General features: G+C 39.3%; 3 protein-coding genes across 4 annotated transcripts; 2 read left to right on the top strand and 1 right to left on the bottom strand.

Moving 5' to 3' along the window:
- Positions 1–3,220: 3,220 nt before the first annotated feature.
- Positions 3,221–3,568, bottom strand: LOC135674030 (rapid alkalinization factor-like). The gene has a single exon (XM_065183441.1). The coding sequence runs from the start codon at positions 3,566–3,568 to the stop codon at positions 3,221–3,223; it is 348 nt and encodes a 115-aa protein (XP_065039513.1).
- Positions 3,569–11,608: 8,040 nt separating this feature from the next.
- LOC135674708 (small ribosomal subunit protein eS21-like) lies at positions 11,609–15,004 on the top strand. Of its 2 annotated transcripts, none has more exons than XM_065184803.1 (4): positions 11,609–11,676; positions 11,936–12,018; positions 12,126–12,258; positions 14,713–15,004. In XM_065184803.1, exons 2-4 carry the CDS (start codon positions 11,969–11,971, stop codon positions 14,776–14,778), a joined length of 249 nt encoding a protein of 82 aa, XP_065040875.1. In that variant the 5' UTR covers positions 11,609–11,676; positions 11,936–11,968; the 3' UTR covers positions 14,779–15,004. The 2 variants fall into 2 exon arrangements, with proteins under 2 accessions (XP_065040875.1, XP_065040874.1); XM_065184802.1 differs by lacking the exon at positions 11,609–11,676 and adding an exon at positions 11,758–11,854.
- Positions 15,005–15,641: 637 nt separating this feature from the next.
- On the top strand, positions 15,642–18,124 carry LOC135674707 (small ribosomal subunit protein eS4x-like). The gene is made up of 5 exons (XM_065184801.1): positions 15,642–15,721; positions 16,502–16,579; positions 16,668–16,848; positions 17,043–17,140; positions 17,485–18,124. The coding sequence occupies exons 1-5, from the start codon at positions 15,719–15,721 to the stop codon at positions 17,920–17,922; spliced, it is 798 nt and encodes a 265-aa protein (XP_065040873.1). The 5' UTR covers positions 15,642–15,718; the 3' UTR covers positions 17,923–18,124.
- The last annotated feature ends 166 nt before the right edge of the window (positions 18,125–18,290 follow it).

Genomic DNA, 18,290 nt, shown 5'->3' with positions numbered 1-18,290 from the left:
ATGTTAGATTATATGGTCTTGATTGATTGGATAAGATATATTATATATTTAATTGAATTATAATTATGGTTACCAGCTAATATAAAGGAAGTTCAAGATAGAATTATTTATGAGATACCTTGATGAAGGGACTTTCCTAATTATTTATCCTAAACCCTCTGCTCTCGCCTATAAATAGATAGGACCTCCTAGTGACTCAATATATTAGCACCACTATAAGTGTCAGATTCGACGACGATAATCAGATAGAGGTTTTCAGAATGACATCAAAGGGTATGTAATCCTGATATTGATATATTGTTATTTGACTTTGATTCTAGCATTAAAGTTTTTCGCATAATAATAACATAATTACAGTTTTTTTATGCTTATACCTTTTGCTCGTCTTGATCCTCGCTGGTCGAGAGCTTGAGGCTGCGCGAAGGGTGATTGAGCCCTCCACCGACATCGACCAGGGTGGTGATAGGATCCCCTGTAATCCGAGAGATGCTTCTAAAAATAATTGTCGCCCTGGCGCCAAAGGCAAACCCTACAACCCTGGTTGTAACCCCATCAACCGATGTCGTGGTGGTCCTCCACCATCGAGAGGATAATTGGTGTTACTATTGACGATGTTACTTTCGTTGTATTGTAAGCATTGTAAACAATGCTAATAATGTGATACATGTATTTATAATAATAATTATGTTCACTTTCATTATGCGTAATTTTCTCTAAAATATCTTTTATTTAAATAAATTATAAAAATTATAAAATTGATCTTTTGTTATAATTGAGATTGTTAACGTGGAAATTATTGTCAACTTTATGTGACCAGGCTGATTTAGCTTATCTCTTTTTTTTTTCGAATTTTATTATGTTTGAGATCCATATTTTAGTATATTCTGACTTAGAGGATAATCACGAAGTGGTTCTTTCAAGCATTTGCTTAAAGTACTTTCTCGACTCAAATATGTAATTCTTGAGAATTCTTGTAAAATTTATACTAAATGTATGTTTGGCAAAACTCATCCAACGTTTAAGTTGATACATACTCGAGGTGGGAGTTAGACGATCGAGATAATATTTAAAGAAACCTAGAGTTTATTATATACTCAGATATACACCTCATTTATAATATTCAATTTGTAAATATAGGTAGTTATTGAAGATTTTATATATATATATGTTTTGCTTTAGGAAATATTTTGTTGAAAAAACTCAATAATGACATGGAAAATACTTACCATATTTCTTGCCCCTCATCGTCGTGCGTGCTTCAGAACACACATTAATCTATGCTGAAGTGCAATATTTGGTTTTGGAGCTCAACATGTTAGCCGAGAAGACAAGGGCATGTCATGCCACCTTCATACCTTCTCTATCCCTTGAGCAATGACAAAGCCTCATCCTTGGCGTTGAAAGAGATTAGTAGCCATTGTTTTCGCTGCAAATCCACTCTGTTCCAGTCACCACACAAATTGCAAAGAGAAATCCTCTAACATCTTTACATCATGATTCTCTTGTCATGTCTGTCATGTTTACAAGTTAATTTTCACTCCAAAGTGAGAGCGGGGGATGAGCTCTTCCACCCTCTTGTTAGAAGCAAGGCCATGGAGAGATGAGAAGAGAGGTTGGAGTGGAATGCTATGTACACATCACTGGGATTGGAGGGAAACACCAAATCAATTGTTTATTAGCTGGAGGACTAAACAAACACTCCAAAATCATCATAAACACATCATATATTGCATCAATCCTTGATTAAAATCATACTAAACCATGATGAACCACAGATAGAACACAGGTTTTGTTTATCTTGTACCAAGATCATCTTATACTGCGAGTTAAAATAAGCATCCTAACCACAAATGGCTCACAAGTTTTGTTCATCCAAACCACAAATGTGTGGCTTTCATGTGAGATGAGGATTAGATCTCATCCTTCCTGGATAATTTATCACTCTCATCAGCAAATTGCAGTGACTTAGGCTAAGTAACAAACATAACTTCTCAATTTGTAAAGATAGGATTGCATATATTGATATGCTAACAGGAGCTTCATGCACTGGATCAATTTTCTTTTACCAGTTGAAAATTGCAGAATTATCTTTAGATTCAACATTTTTTTCATCTTCCTTGTGATACTAATCTTTAACAGAAATTTGTAGAATCACAACACTTCAGACTGTTCATATATATATATATATATATATATATATTTATATTTATATTTATATATATATATATATATATATATATTTATTTATTTATTTTCTCTCTTTTTCCTTGTCTGATGACCAAGGCACAGAATATAGCACAGAAGTTCTTTAAAGCTATGCTACCTGCTGAATGAACTATTTCCATGTGAGCCAGTATCATGTCAAGAACAGATTCAGATTGAGAACAATGGAGAAGGTGTAGGATACCAGTCATTCATGGCTTCAAGAACGAAGACTCATGTTTCTCATCTGTTGAGCAAGCCTTCCAATGGGACCAACTTCTCAGCAATCTGTTGCCTCCCAGTCATGCCTTGAAGAAGAAAAATAACATAATATGGAACTTGAGTTGCAACATGATATTGTCAAACAACATGCTGTATCATTAAGCACAGCATGCAACTCTGTAGACAGTCATCAGCATTGATCAGCTGACTCCAATCTAATTAGGTTGAGTACAATGTATTAATTAGTGGGCAATCATGCAAGAAACATTGCAAATTATCTGAACAACTGAAACATAATAGGATCACAGAAGCTGCAGGACTAGTCTATTTTATTGGCATAACAGAGTTGCCATGTAAGTTCATGCAGATTCCTACTACCATGGAGCAATGTCATCTCAACAATCAAGAAGTAAAACACATAAGTGCATACTCCTCCAAAGGTTTAATTAGAAGCGAAGATTCACCCACAAGGGAATGATGATTAGGATTCAGGTGAACAAGAAGGTGTAGGAACTCATGACAGTGAACCAGTGCAACCATTAACTTGCATGCCTAGCATAACAAGTGCTCTTCCACAAACCAAAATCTCTCTACATTGAGAATCCACTTGAATAAAGATCATGATGTAGAAAGCCAAATTATCTGCAATCAAAATATAATTGCTTAGTAGTTAAGACCTTTTTATTCTTCTTTCTTTCTTTTAATCAGAAAGTTGCACATAGACTCTGTTTACAGCACCAATACACCGATAGCACAACCAGCTAAGTACAGTACTAACAGAGCACGTATACCAAGCTCAACTCCGGCACTGGGTGATGGCGGAGCAGCTACGGGAGTACGGATTGGACTGAGCTCCGGGCTGGCAGTTGTAGTAGGAGGCGCCGGGTTGGGAGCAGGGGGTGGTGTCGGCCCTGAGGGCGCCGTAGCTGATGTAACTGGAGGTGGCAAGGACGCGGCGGCTCACCACGGCTCCCAGGTCGAGCTCCTCGTCCCCGAGGCACTCCGCGATGGTGCCGCGGCACCCCGCCAGGGAAGGGGTCCAGCCAAGGGGGGGCTGCTTCCCAGATCCGCCGGCTGCGGCCGCGGTGGACAGGAGGAGTAGGACGGCGAGCAAAAGCGGGGAGCTTTGCACTGGTATCGCCATTTGTTGCTCGGTAGAGGCAGTGCAGCAGTGTAATATGTATGTATATGTATAGCTGAGATCAAATGTTAGCTGGTGCAGCAAGAAAAGAAGAAACTTGAGCTATATTTATATAGTGATTTGGTGAGATATATTCTAAAAGGAGTTGTTCATAATGATGCCTACAGAGGTGTTCTTGTTTGGCTGAGTCCAAGTAACAAGTGAATCAGAATGCAATGCTCATGAAATTTTGTCAATTGTAGTTGGTGTTGAATTTGGTGCATGCATCATTTTTGTGTTCATTTAATGAATGTAGTAGAAGCAGTAGGTTGGATCCTTTCTCATCTAACAAATCAAAACAAAGATTAATGGTGTGAAGTCACATGATGACTATTTCAAGCCACCATCTCAATGCTATGATAATGCATTACTGTTTTCCAACCTAAAACAGCTACTGCCAAAGAATCTTGATCCACTCATTTGGTTGTCTTCTTTTGCTATATCCTGGAATGTCTAATTGCTCATGGTAGAGGGATTAGTGTGGCCACTCATGAATATGTGAGGTGGGTGCTCCTAACTTGCAAATTGAAATGGCCATGAGGTTTTGACTTGGCATTTCCTTACATGTCAGAGCTCAAGATAGTTTCTAGAGAAGATGAGGAGACCAAGAACCACTAACAATGGGAATCTCTGGTTTCCTCTTTCCATCCTCTTCCTAATTATCTTTGTCATTTACCCTTCCAGTTTGTCAAGAAACCTACTTGCATTATCATCTATTTAAATTGGAAGCAACATGGAATTTTCCTCATCTTGAGCTCAAGAAATTGATGCTTATGGTAGAAAAAGGAGTTTGAAAATGAAGATATAAAACATATTCATGTTATGTAGAATCAAGAAATTGAGAGATGAATGCATTTGCTCAAGAGAATTCAAGAACCAAGAAGCAAGTTTCTTTGCTGCAGAACACCATGACAAGAACTGCTTCCAAATCCCTTGTAATAGTTCCAAGTGCTGCTCACAAAGGGCCACCGGAGAGGAGAAGCCACCATGGGGGAGCATGAAAAGAGGCTTTTAGCCAAAGAAATTTTGACTAATTTTGATCAAATTTTGACTTTGGTCAATGTCTTATTTAGAAGTATATTATATGATTAAACTTATACGAGACTATATATCAATTTTATAGTTAAAATGATGATTAAATACCAAAGCAACCCAAAAATAAAATATTAAAAAATTAAAAAAAAGATATCTATAGGGAACGAAAGGCTACATGCTCACGTAAAGGGATCAGATTAAGTTGAAGCAACTATTCAAATGTCAATTTTATAAACTATCTTGATAGTAAAAAGTCATCTTCGGATTCATATTCATATTCATATTCATATTTATATTAGTTAGAGAGATAATTTCTTAAAAAAATAAAATAAAATAATCACTTTTCATATCATCAACAATGAACGTTAAATTTGTGACATACTTTAAGGCTACAAATCAAACTTTATGATTGTAAAACTTCATCTTACAATATGATCGACTCAATTGCTTGGTCACTAAAGATATTTTATACTAATACTGTAGTAGTTTTCTTCTCTAAGAATGATAAATATTTTACTGGTTTTAAGCAATATCAAAATAAAGTACTTTGTGGTTAGACAAAAAATTTAGAAATAATAAATGTCAATTGAGAATCTAAGTATATCTTTAATGATTATTGATTCATTTACTAAAGTCTTATAATCTAAAGTATTTAAATAAAATATTATTATAATAGGGCTAGTGAGCAATTGGTAAAGATATGGTGATATATATTTAAGTGAATATTATTATTGATATTTTTATTTATTAAATTAAAATTATTTATTTCAGTTATCTTATTTATATTTATGTATATGCATATTATAGTTGAATGTGATAATAAGATTATCTTGATAAGATAAATTATAACGATCATTATGAATAATTTTAAAAAAATAACAATATTGTAGTACATAGAGGGGAGTATGACATTGATGATAGACAACTGTTATGACTTATATCGATAGTCAGAGTTAATATAGTATTATTATATTTATTAACTTATTTTAAAATTCATAATTATATATAAAATATTTTTAAAAATTTTAAAATTTAATTAGGTAAAATTAGTTTTAAATAATTTTTTTACTTTTATTTATTTTGATTTTAAAACCTTTTAATATTTTACTAATTAAAAGATCAAGTAGAAGAATATTAGATTATGTAAAAAAAGACGTACCGAATGTATGAGGCTTCCATCGTTCCGAGGTCTAAGGAGGATTAATGTACATAACCTTATTTTTAAATATTTAAAGAAGTTATTTTTGTGACTCGATCCTTGGTCTCTTAAGTCGCAAAAGAGTAATCATACCATGGTACTAAGGTTGCTCACAAAATGTTAGATTATATGATATTGATTAATTAGATAAGATATATTATATATTTAATTAAATTATAATTATGGTTACCAGCCAATATAAATGAAGTTCAATTATGATAGAATTATTTATGAGATACCTTGATGAAGAGACTTTCCTAATTACTTATCCTAGACTCTCTGTTCTCACCTATAAATAGATAGGACCTCTTAGTGACTCAATATATTAGCACCACTATAAGTGTCAGATCCGATGACGGTACATTTGCAGATCAGATAGAGGTTTTCATAATGACATTAAAAGGTATGTAATCCTGATATTGATATATTGTTATTTGACTTTGATTCTAGCATTAAATTTTTTCGCATAATAATAACATAATTACAGTTTTTTTATGCTTATACCTTTTGCTCGTCTTGATCCTCGCTGGTCGAGAGATTGAGGCTGCGCGAAGGGTGATTGAGCCCTCCACCGACATCGACCAGGGTGGTGATAGGATCCCTTGTGATCCGAGAGATGCTTCAAAAAAAAATTGTTACCTTGGCTCCAATGGCAACCCCTACAACCGTGGTTGTAACCCCATCAACCGATGCCGTGTTGATCCTCCACCACCGAGAGGATAATTGGTGTTACCATTGACGATGTTACTATAGTTGTATTGTAAGCGTTGTAAACAATGCTAATAATGTGATACATGTATTTATAATAATAATTATGTTCACTTTCATTATACGCAATTTTCTCTAAAATATCTTTTATTTCAATAAATTATAAAAATTATAAAATTGATCTTTTGTTATAATTGAGATTGTTAATGTAGAAATTATTGTCAACCTTATGTGACAAGGCTGATTTAGCTTATCTCATTTTTTTCAAATTTTATTATGTTTGAGATCCATATTTTAGTATGTTCTTTCAAGCATTTACTTAAAGTATTTTCTTGACTCAAATATGTAATTCTTGAGAATTCTTGTAAAATTTATACTAAATGTATGTTTGGCAAAACCGATCCTTTAAGTTGATACACACTCGTGGTGGGAGTAAGACGATCGAGATAACATTTAAAGAAACCTAGAGTTTATTGTATACTTAAATATACATCTCATTTATAATATTCAATTTGTAAATATAGGTAGTTATTGTAGATTATATATATATATATATATATAATATGTTTTGCTTTAGGAAATATTTTGTTGAAAAAACTCAATAATGACATGGAAAATACTTACCAGATTTCTGGCCCCTCCAAGAAGAAAAGGGCATGTCATGCCTCCTTCATACGTCCTCTATCCCTTACAATGATCCTTGGCGTTGAAAGAGATTAGCCATTGTTTTCGCTGCAAATCCACTCTGTTCCAGTCACCACACAAATTGTAAAGAGAAATCCTCTAACATCATTACATCATGATTCTCTTGTCATGTTTACAAGTTAATTTTCACTCCAAAGTGAGAGCGGCGGATGAGCTTTTCCACCCTCTTATCACGAACAAATTTCTAAACAGGATGTTTGATGTAATGCTTATGTATATCCGTGTCTTTTGGTATGTTCATGCTTTCTACAGCATGTAGAGGGACGGTCGAAGGCTTAATAGTCCCATTTCAGTTAGGTTGGTGATCGCTTTAGGCTTGTAAATAAAGGTTGTATCATGTGGACACGTGTGAGAGATTCTCGGTCTGTAATGAACCATTTTACCCTTTTGTTGTGCAACTGTTCAGAGCTTATAAAGTTTGTTTGTAATTTACATTGTCTATGAAGTGTTTTCGGAAATATTTGCTTGTGGATCCTGAACGAGGCATTTTCTCTAACCCGTTGTATCTTTTGTGGGTCCTAAGGGATATGAGAGGCTTCGGGGAGACTGACCTTTGCGGACGGACACGCAAGGGTGCCGCACGACTTAGGCAAAACCAGATAAGTCCATGACAGATGGTATCAGAGCGGGACAAGCACTCATAGAAACACTTAGCATGCGAAACGTGGGGGACCTAGCGGGGCTGCGTTGAGGGCAGTCAGCACACGCACGACCGTTTGGGGGGAAAACGGGCATAGAGATGTAGGGAAAAGGAGTCGTTCGGAGGAGCGGGCATCTGACATTGGCATTCAGAGGAATGGCCAACCCTTCGCGCAAGAGGTACCACGAGAATAGGCAAGCTTGGAAGAATGCGGAGCGCACAAACGTTGGGATGGTTGAGTGTGAGCTATGACTCAACGTTGACAACTATACTTGATGGTGTTCAAGGCAAGCGAGGCGCTTGGTAAAGGATGAGACTATCCAAGGTGGAATGAGTTGCTCAGCAATCGAAAGAGTTGTGCAAAGCTCACAGAGGTGAGAGGAATCGCTAACTCGAAGAATTCGGTACTCATGCATGGGCTTGTATACCGACGATGGAATGTTCGCGGCCATCCCAAGACGACCGAAACTCGGCGCCATGGAGCATTGAAACTTTCTCTTAAGCATGTGAAGGATACGTCCGTAGGAGACTGAAGTGTGCAACGAGTTCAGCATGTTGCTAGGCCTTGAACGGTGCAGCGAGGGTTGTATTGACGTGGAGTCGCAATCTAACAAGTGCGTTTGTAGGAGGCAGAACAATGCACAGTTTGTTCAGCAAATCGGAGTTGTCCAAGGGGATGGTGGTCTCCGAAACGGAGAGAGATATTGCTCCAACGGGATGGTTATCCAGGAGGGATAAGTCCTAGCTCCCCAGAGGGAGAATCATGTGGGACGGACCGCACATGTTGAGGAGGAGTACCTCAACAAACAACAACTCCACGAAGCTCAATGGACCGAGCAAGCGGCGAGGAGTCGTCGCATGATCTCGCTTGAGAGAATGCATTGGTGGATGCATTGCGAGATCAAGTGGGAGAGCGACCCAAAGCAACTAAAATAAAGGCACACTTGGAGTCGATATGGAGATCGGACTCAAGGGAGGGCTGACCCGTGGAATGGTGGGCGCGAGGGCCACCATCAACTCAATGCAAAAACAAGGAGCGGAGCAACTTGGGTGTAACTTGGTGAAGTACCCAAGCCGCATGAAGGGAGCCAGCATAGAAGTTGGAACATGGAGTGGAGGCACAGTGCTTTCCTTAGACAGAGATCAAGGACATGAACTCTTGCAGAGGTAAGAGTAGAATCATGTTGTTCCATGGGTCCTTCATTCTGACGGAGTGGACTCATCTTGCATGGTGCCAAAGACGAAAGGAGCTTCTGGGCACATGCACCTTATCTCGGAGAAGCATTTGATGGAGGAACTAAGGCGACTCAATTTGCGGAGGCGAAATTGGGTTCAGAAGGCCTTAGCACGGGGCAAGAGGACTCAGGGGTGGGTACTCTTGAAAATATGCCACAGTGTTGCCATTTAAGTTATCATGAAGGAAGCGGTGCGCAGCGGAGATTGTGCTGGTAGGGGCAGAGGCCTAGGATCTAAACAATGGTGCACAAATTACAATAAAGTCGGTGGACTTCGGGAGCTACTAGGCGACGGACTGTCATAGAGCGGTGCTTCATCTAGGTGTGACCCAAGAGTGGGTGGATGAAGGTCGATTGCCAAAGGAGCGAATAAAATCGAAGGTGGAAGAGACCCTGCGATGTATTGGCAGAGGCCACACATGGAGGGTTCACAATTCGAGTTCATCCCACAATGATCAGAATGCAATTGAGATGTCACCAGGAGGCGACATGGTGCAACGGATCGTGGTAGAACAGTTCGTGGCAATGCAATACACACAATCTAGTCCCGTGAGGGACTAGATCATACGGAGGTATGATCGGGAGCTACTGGAAGCTCCACTTCGGTGAACAACACGACGGTAAGAAGGGCTATGGATTCAAGGAGTGAAGGCCATGGTACTGCAGAGGCGGGTCTTTCATGCGTACATCGAATTTTGCATCGGATGAAAGCCTTGTTCATCAGCATATGGGGGCTGTGTTCCACCAAGGGAAAAATTCGAATGCAAGTACCAGTGAGTCCCATGGGAGGGACTTGATCATACAAAGGTATGATTGAAGCAGCTGGAGAGTTGGACTGCTCCAGAGTGCATATTCGCTTAAGGGAGCCCGGCAAGTCAGAGGATAAGGTTGAGTAAGCAAACGTTGCTACCAAAGAAGCTAAGGAGAACAGAATCGGTGCAAACCCTACAACGTGATGACAGAGGCCATGCATGGGAGTTACAGTCTGTCTTTCCATCGACCAAACGGACTGCTTGGAGAACACAGATGTGTTGAAGTAGGGGGTCGAAAGGGGCGAGGAAGCGATGACGAGTCCAGAGGGACTTAGCTACCCAAAATCAAGCATCAGTTAGAATGGAGGTGAACTCAGAGGAGTGCCACAGAGACATATCTACTGATCGTGAAGAAAAGGGACGCAGATGCGAGGCGACGGATAGTAGGGCCATGGGCATAACAACGCCATGGTACCGCAGAGGCGGGACTTCCGTGAAAGTCATTGATCCCTTGCTCTCATAGAGGGAGAGTGCTTGGTCGTGAAAGGGGCCGAGGAGGTGGATCATGCAGAAGCAATCTCCAAGTACCGAGACAAGGCTGAAGGGCAGAGGCCAAGGAACTTCGTAAGACCGGTGTCAATGAGTTTCTCATCAAGATAGCCGAAAGTGAAGGACTTCGGGTCAGGCAAGAGTGCACGACCAAGGAACGAAGTAGGCAGTACGCGGTGCTGTACCTTCGCTACTCAAGGGAGTAGGCTGCAGGGTTGATGGAGAAGACGGTACGATCCCAGAGGCGACCAAATCTATTAGAGAATTACTCCAAGTTGGGGTGAAAACTTCCTGCATTCCAGAAGTTCGATAGCATTAAAAAGGTGAATCACAGTAGCTAACTCAACGCAAGGAGTACAAACACTTCAAGTGCTTCAGAAGTGTGAGCAAAGAGCAGGCGAAGACCAATAATCAGCTCGATGCATGGAGTACAACCTCGAGGAGGTAGGCGAAGTCAAGTAACCTTTGCCTTCTCAACTCTTAAGAGAATGGGCGAAACCGAGTACCCCAATTCTCTTATCTATCCAGCAGAGGAGTTCTGCATATGTTCAAAGACCCTTCAAAGATAATGAAAGACAATAGTTGTCAAATCCTCACCAACGATGATCAGTGTTACTGAGAGTTCATATCTATCCCTAGAGAGTTGAATGGCAAGTCTAAGATGGTCGAGTATCATATTGTCTGTGTGATAGTTCAGTAGGAAATGGGACAATAGGAAAGGGTGAGAATTACTCACAGAGTAGCTAGTCATCAGGGAATGATGCTCCTATTCAAGAAAAGATATCCATGAGTGATGTTTCCGTGACAAAGCTTGGCATTGGTATAGAGAAATGCCGGTCACACCACTGAGATTCTGATTGCAGCAAAACCACCATCGCATGCGAGGTTCACCTGATGGTGCTGCAGCAACGAGCTGTTTCGCTTCGACGGCTGCAACCAAAAAGTGGGAGTGAGGCCTTATAGTCAGCCAGGCAATTCGTCGAACGGTTGGCGAGCGAGTTCAAATATGGGCTTACCCAACTCAGTCACGCTGTAACTCGAGCCAAGCCCGAGCTTCTCTGTAACTAAATTGAACCGGTCTACAAAACGAACCGGCTCGATTGTTCAGTGGTTTCGAAATTTTCAATGAACCCGTTTGTGTCACGTGCGACGGCACGTGACGAAACTAGGGCTAGCGGACTATATATTAGCTTGAAACCCCTCTGGTCGATGTCGACGCCGCTCTGGTTCGGTCTCATCTTTCGCCTCAGGTACGCTCCAATCGCCTAGAACTACGCTTCAGTTCCCCTTGATTTCGGGCCAAAATGGCGAACTTGGTTTAAGATCTGCAGGTGCCTTGCGATTTTGATGTTATCCCTCGAGGATCGTCGTTCCGACTTGTTTTGGAATTTAGATTTTTTTATCCTTCTTTACGCGTGCTATCAGAAGGTTTGACTTGTAGAAGGCACAGATAGGTTGGAATTCTTTGCATCGATATGTACGTTGATGCGTTTTTGCCTTGTACTTCAGGAGATTTTGCCGGCAAGAGAATCCACTGACAAAATGCAGAACGAAGCAGGTGACATGACGGATCTCTACATCCCGAGGAAATGGTAAACAAATCATATGTCGTTGTGGGATTATATCATCTCTTCTACTGTTCTTCGATAGAGCACGATTTAGTATCATTGGATGCTCAACCTTGGTATTATTCCTGTAGTTCTGCTACGAATAGGCTGATTACTGCCAAGGACCATGCGTCAGTCCAGATCAATATCGGGCATTTGGATGAGAGTGGTGTGTACACCGGCCAGTTCACCACTTTTGCACTTTCTGGCTTCATCCGAGCACAGGTCTGTTCTCACTTTCTTACTTTCTTTGGAATTACTAGTGTAATCGTTCATGCTACTAGAAATATTTGTACTTCATGTTGTGGTCAATGTGCTACTATTTTGCTAATAAAATATAAGTTTATTTTCACTTCGTTGTAGTTCTTTCAATGTTAATGCTTGCTGAAGGTTTATTTGATAATGTGCACATTATCATCATGCCTAATATTATGATGGCTTGTGTTTTTGAAGCATCTTACTTCTGACTTGATGAAAGGATTTTCACCTGGTTTTGTAATTCAATCTTTTTTATAGCTGTATAATGAAGTTCGAGAAACCAGGACTGGTTTCAGGATTAGTACTAGCATCTCTAGTCTTTGGGACATTTCAAATATTTTGTTGGATTCATGTTTTGATTATAGAACAAGGAAAAATCATACAATCACACAAACAAGAATGTGTAGAAAATTGTAAGAATTTCATGAAGTGATGATATGTAAAACAAAATCAAGAAAGATACGAAGGGCAGGGGATAACATGAAAATGCACTCCACAATGATGGGCATATTATTGTGCTCATTTGGATTTTTATTAATGTTTTTTGGGTTTGAATGTTGTTCTATGTTTTCCAGCAAGCTTGTAGTATACCTAAAAAAACAAGGGATGTTGGTGCATAATTGTTATATTATATCTTTGTCAGAACTGGTCTAATTCTAATACATACTCTGGTAAATCATTGAAAAGAATCTCATTTTTTTCCCTTTATGTAGCTTCTTACCCCTTTATATCTTCCTCATTAACTGAGCTCTTGTGTGCATGTGGTCATTTTCAACTGTTAATTGAACTTAGCAAGTGATGTGAATATATAATATCTAAAGGCAAAATATCTGGATTTGGTGTAAAAACAAACCATCTCATTATGATAATAGAACTGTTTGAAATGCTATGTTGCATTTTTGATTGCAAATATTTGATCCTGAGGTTTGTCCTAATTGCCAATTTCTGGTATTCAGTGTCATTTATTTGTTAAAAAGAAATGTCATTTTTTATGTTGCATTACTTAGTAGCCACTTGATTATGTGAAAATTGAGTATTTCATTTGCACAATGGGATCCTTCTGAGATCAATATCTATCCTGAAGGATCAGCTTAGCTAGGCTGATGTAGGTCACAAGTAACATGCAGGTTATGAAAACAAATTAGTGCCAATCTACATGACACAAAAGACTAAACCCTACACACATCTGTGTTGTGAGGGCAAGAAAGAATAGGCAATACTGATTCCCATGTACCTGATACCCTATACACTTCCAAATTATCTGCATGCTTGAGTTACCAAATAGTTAGGATGCTTTAGGGTCGATGCAAAGATATCACGTATAAATAGTTCAACAGCACTTGTCCTGATATCTACAAGAGTAGAAGATTACAAGTAAAAGTATAGTCAAAGGGAACTTGGGAAGCAAATGTTGGTTTGAGGATTTTTAGCTTCAATCAAGTAAATTTTATGGTTTGTGCTTGTAACTTGACCATAACAAGGCTTGTATCATTCATTTATCCTTCTTTGCCCTACCCATGGTTGCATATAAAAATTGTCTGTCATTCTATTATTCTCTGCTCTTTTTTTTAATCTTTGACTTCTTGAGTTGGTGCAGTTCTTCTTGCTTTCGTGGGTCATTATATGCCAATCTGTTGTTAGGGTGGTGATAATAAACCAAATAATACATAATAATAAGACATTTTTTTATTGAGTTTCTGATATGTTGCTTTCTTATAATTTTCTTTATTAGGCCTTGTCAAAGTGTTGCACTTCATGTTAATACTGCATCCAAATTTGTAACTACATGACCATGATAGCTGAGATTCACATGATTGTTGTTATTTGTGCTTTATGTCACAACGTAGTCTTGATAAGCTAACTGGTCCATCAACTTCGTTTGATCTAAACCACTGGTCAAATACTTAGATTGAAGTTGATAGTAATACACTTATCATACTTTAATGAGGCACTCTTAGTCTTGTCCACTTTCGATGTGGGATTAATCATGGTGTTATAATTTCTCTTATTCAAGAGTCTGATGTCCTTGTTAAAGCTTAGTATAGCTTAGATTAAATTCTAACATGGTGTATGTGAAGCGTAGTTTAGTAGTGGTTCCACGTCATGACGACTCTTTTGATTCCATCCATTGATAATCTTAATAGGTTAATTGATACATTAATTTCGTTTCATCTAAATCAGTGGTTCAAATAGTAGTATACTTATTAGATCTTTTACGAGTTAATCTTAGTTTTGTTTATTTTTTATGTTGTGGAATAAATTTGTTCACGGGATCAATAATTCTTCTATGAGTACAGTATCTTTCAGAAATAACTCATCTGTGTCCAGTCTTCATTATTTCAGTCCATTTGTCGATAGCTCGTGCTTATAAACAGTCAACGCCTCTACTTGTGTGCTTATTTTGTGGGACCGCCTGTGCAGGGTGATGCAGATGGTGCTTTGGATCGGCTCTGGCAGAAGAAGAAAGTTGAAGTGAAGCAACAATAGAAATTGATTGTTGAAGCCATGAATAATTGGAATTCCTGGTTTAAGGAATTAATATATTTTATGTCAAGTTAATGACTGCTACTAAGCCACTTCGCTTTTATGTGGACCATTTTGTGCTCTATGATTTGGTGCAGTTTGGGCATTTTAAACCCATTTGATCTGTTTGGATTACTGTAACAGTCTGCTTTATTTCTCTGTGATATTAAGCAATGACGCTTCTTTCTAAGCTGCAGCTGTGTTCTCTGATGCATCAACTTACACCATTTTGGGGATCGGATCGGATTTTAGTCGTTGGCGAAAGCAAACCCGAACCGTTTTTCCAGGCATCCGAATCCGCTTCTCAAATTTTTTTTCAGTATTCTTGCTAGCAACAAAAATTATGAAGATTGCGTAACGATATTCTTCCAATTACATTAAATTATTTTCCAAATAAAAATTATCGAATCAAATATGATCATAGCAGTGTAAACTCGATTCTTTTCTGACGCCATAAAGCATTGTTTCTTCGAACCTAAAATCCATATTCTTAAGAACAAAGAAAACCATTAAACGATATATATTTGGGGATTGCTATGGTTTGCGACTTAAGACGCGGCTTCAATCATGATTGGTTGGTTCGGCATCCACACCAGCAGAATAATGTTTAGTTGCGTTGCTAGTTGTTCCGTAAGTCGGGGATGGTTGCAGGCGCTCGTATCTTACACTGTCGAAGAGCGGACTTCACGGGTATGACACGGATCACATCCAAATCATCTACGGCCCAACGGACGATTGCTGGCTTCGGTCTTTTAACAGGATCCGATCGGATCGTAAAGAACCCAATCGGAGGGTATTACGGTCATTGAACAACCATCTCTTCTTAAGAAGCGATAGGGTTTGTTTGCCTGCGGCGGTTCCCAGTTCTTGAGAGGCGGCGGAGGGGAGGCCGAGTTCCGGAAAAATGGTTCGTCCTATTCCGCGTTTGATATCTCCACGTTTAGTCTTGCTCTGTTCTCATCGTTTTCGTTACTCGATCTGCGTGCTGTTGTCTGAGTGCATATTTAGGTCTAGTGTGTATAAGTCGTGTGCTTGTTTGACATTATATTCTTCGTTGTTGTTTGGGTACTTTTACACGTTAAATCAAATCCTTTTCTGGGAAAAGATCCGATCTTTGATGATGGGGATGTCGATCACACTGAGTTTAGATGTCCTTGTGTCCGGACTCTCAATGGGATGGATATATGGATGATTTAGGAAATGTATTTGCGTGAGATACTTCTGTACTCTCCTTTCTTTTAAATGATTCATTTATGGTGCATCATATTTGTTTATGTTTCTTGGGAGATTAGTTTCTATGTTGTTTTCTTGACCTGTATCCCTCGAACCATTCTGTAAGCGTTCTGATGTCTTGAAACTTGGTGAATAGCTGAATCCTGGGTGGTGTTTGAGTTTTTCTGCTTCCATTATTTGGTTAGATCTTACAGATTGGATCTTGTTTTGATGGCTGGAAGCTTGTAAGGTGCTATATCTAAATAGAAGGGATGCGGAGTTGTGCTTTGTCTTTGTATTCTCAAGATGTTGTGTTGTAATTGTGGTCGCTCCGTGAGACAAGTGTTTTTAGGCATATAATTGTCAATAATTATTGGAGATCGTGATGCACAATCTGTTCTGGATTGGCCCAGGCATATATGAGGTTTCGCTCATGTTGTTTGCTTGACATCTTGTTTTCTTTGATGCACTTCAGGCGAGGGGATTGAAGAAACATCTGAAGAGGCTTAATGCCCCGAAGCACTGGATGCTGGACAAGCTCGGCGGAGCTTTCGTAAGTTGAAATCTTCCTTCAGTTACTCTTTTCGCACCTTGTATCGCTTGTATGCCTGCACTGCTAAGTAAATTTGGTCACATACTAGGCTCCAAAGCCATCATCTGGCCCTCATAAAGCTAGAGAATGCTTGCCCTTGATTCTTATTCTAAGAAACAAACTGAAGTATGCTCTCACATACCGCGAAGTCATTGCTATTCTTATGCAACGCCATGTAATGGTGGATGGAAAAGTCAGGACCGACAAGACGTACCCTGCTGGTTTCATGGGTATGCGATTAAAATCTTCTGATGGAACATGCTTAACTATTCTTTTTTGGTTGCAGTTGTATTCTATATCACAATTTTTAAAATGGCTAGAGAATTTTGGTTATATGTAGCTACCTCTCATTTATGATGTACATCTTTCATTATATATATTTTGTAGAGTAAATTTGATTTTTTATATGGTCTTCTATCTGCAGATGTTGTTTCAATTCCTAAGACAAATGAGAACTTTCGTCTTCTTTATGACACCAAGGGACGCTTCCGCCTCCATTCAGTAAGAGATGAAGAGGCAAAGGTATGTAGACATTGTGCTTTACATCTTTACAAATATCGGTGACTTTTTTATCATAAAAAATGTGAATTTGTAGCTCTCCTTTGGTGTCTGCTGGAGAAGAAAGCTGCATGTCTAGGATCAATCATGACTTTTATTGTGCTTATTAATTTTTTTCACACGTCTCCTAACATATTTAGTGAAGATTGTGGATGTCTGTGTTTGCATATGCTATTATATGTGATTTTAATGATCAAATTGCTATCGCCATTAGAATCATAGTTTTATAGAGACTCATATGTGGATGTCGATGAATATTGGATCTTCAAACGTTTCAACTGTGTGATTTCCTTTTTGGCCTATTACAGTTCAAGCTCTGCAAGGTTCGCTCTGTCCGGTTTGGCCAGAAGGGCATCCCCTACCTGAACACCTATGATGGTCGAACCATCCGCTACCCGGACCCTCTTATCAAGGCCAATGACACCATCAAGCTCGACTTGGAGGCCAACAAGATCGTAGACTTCATCAAGTTCGATGTCGGAAACGTTGTGATGGTGACCGGTGGGAGGAACACTGGCCGAGTTGGCGTTATCAAGAACAGGGAGAAGCACAAGGGCAGCTTCGAGACCATCCATGTCCAAGATGCCACCGGCCACGAGTTTGCAACTCGCATGGGCAATGTCTTCACCATCGGCAAGGGGACGAAGCCATGGGTGTCTCTTCCCAAAGGCAAGGGTATCAAGCTCAGCATCATCGAGGAGGCAAGAAAGCGCTTGGCTGCCGCTGGCGCAACTGCCACTGCTTAGTTGTGCGCTGTTCCACCATCTGAGTCTAAGAGGGCTTTTTATTTGCTGTGTAATTGGATGATGCATTCTGGATTTCAACGTTGTCTTTAGTCAATTTGCATGTTGGTTTTCTTTGGAGATTTGTAGAAGATGATAGACATTGTAGTACTTCAACCCAGTCAAGTAATATGTATGTACATGGCATTATAAGCCGTGAACTATAGTGTCGGGGTGCTAAAAAATTCTCAGCGGGTGCTTCCGGCGGAGGTGCTGCCCGTGCTGCTGTCGAGCACCTTCTGTGCCTGGAGATGTTCGTGTTCCATGGAGGTTGTCTGCTGCAGTGGCTGAAGAAGAGCCGTCACTGCCCGCTCTACCGAAATAATATTTAG

The sequence above is a fragment of the Musa acuminata genome, chromosome BXJ1-5 (genome assembly GCF_036884655.1).
Source record: "Musa acuminata AAA Group cultivar baxijiao chromosome BXJ1-5, Cavendish_Baxijiao_AAA, whole genome shotgun sequence".
In the NCBI taxonomy this organism is placed as follows: domain Eukaryota; kingdom Viridiplantae; phylum Streptophyta; class Magnoliopsida; order Zingiberales; family Musaceae; genus Musa; species Musa acuminata.
The sequence above is the reverse complement of the archived record's forward strand: the minus strand, read 5'-3'. Positions and strand labels throughout refer to the sequence as shown.

Bases quoted from the DNA above. Each gene is read 5' to 3' on its own strand.
- LOC135674030 (XM_065183441.1), bottom strand. From the start codon at position 3,568: ATGGCGATACCAGTGCAAAGCTCCCCGCTTTTGCTCGCCGTCCTACTC.
- LOC135674708 (XM_065184802.1), top strand. From the start codon at position 11,774: ATGTTATCCCTCGAGGATCGTCGTTCCGACTTGTTTTGGAATTTAGAT. The intron at 12,019-12,125 runs GTAAACAAATCA...TTATTCCTGTAG, and splicing joins CTCTACATCCCGAGGAAATG to TTCTGCTACGAATAGGCTGA. The intron at 12,259-14,712 runs GTCTGTTCTCAC...CCGCCTGTGCAG, and splicing joins CTGGCTTCATCCGAGCACAG to GGTGATGCAGATGGTGCTTT.
- LOC135674707 (XM_065184801.1), top strand. The intron at 16,580-16,667 runs GTAAGTTGAAAT...GTCACATACTAG, and splicing joins ACAAGCTCGGCGGAGCTTTC to GCTCCAAAGCCATCATCTGG. The intron at 17,141-17,484 runs GTATGTAGACAT...GGCCTATTACAG, and splicing joins TAAGAGATGAAGAGGCAAAG to TTCAAGCTCTGCAAGGTTCG.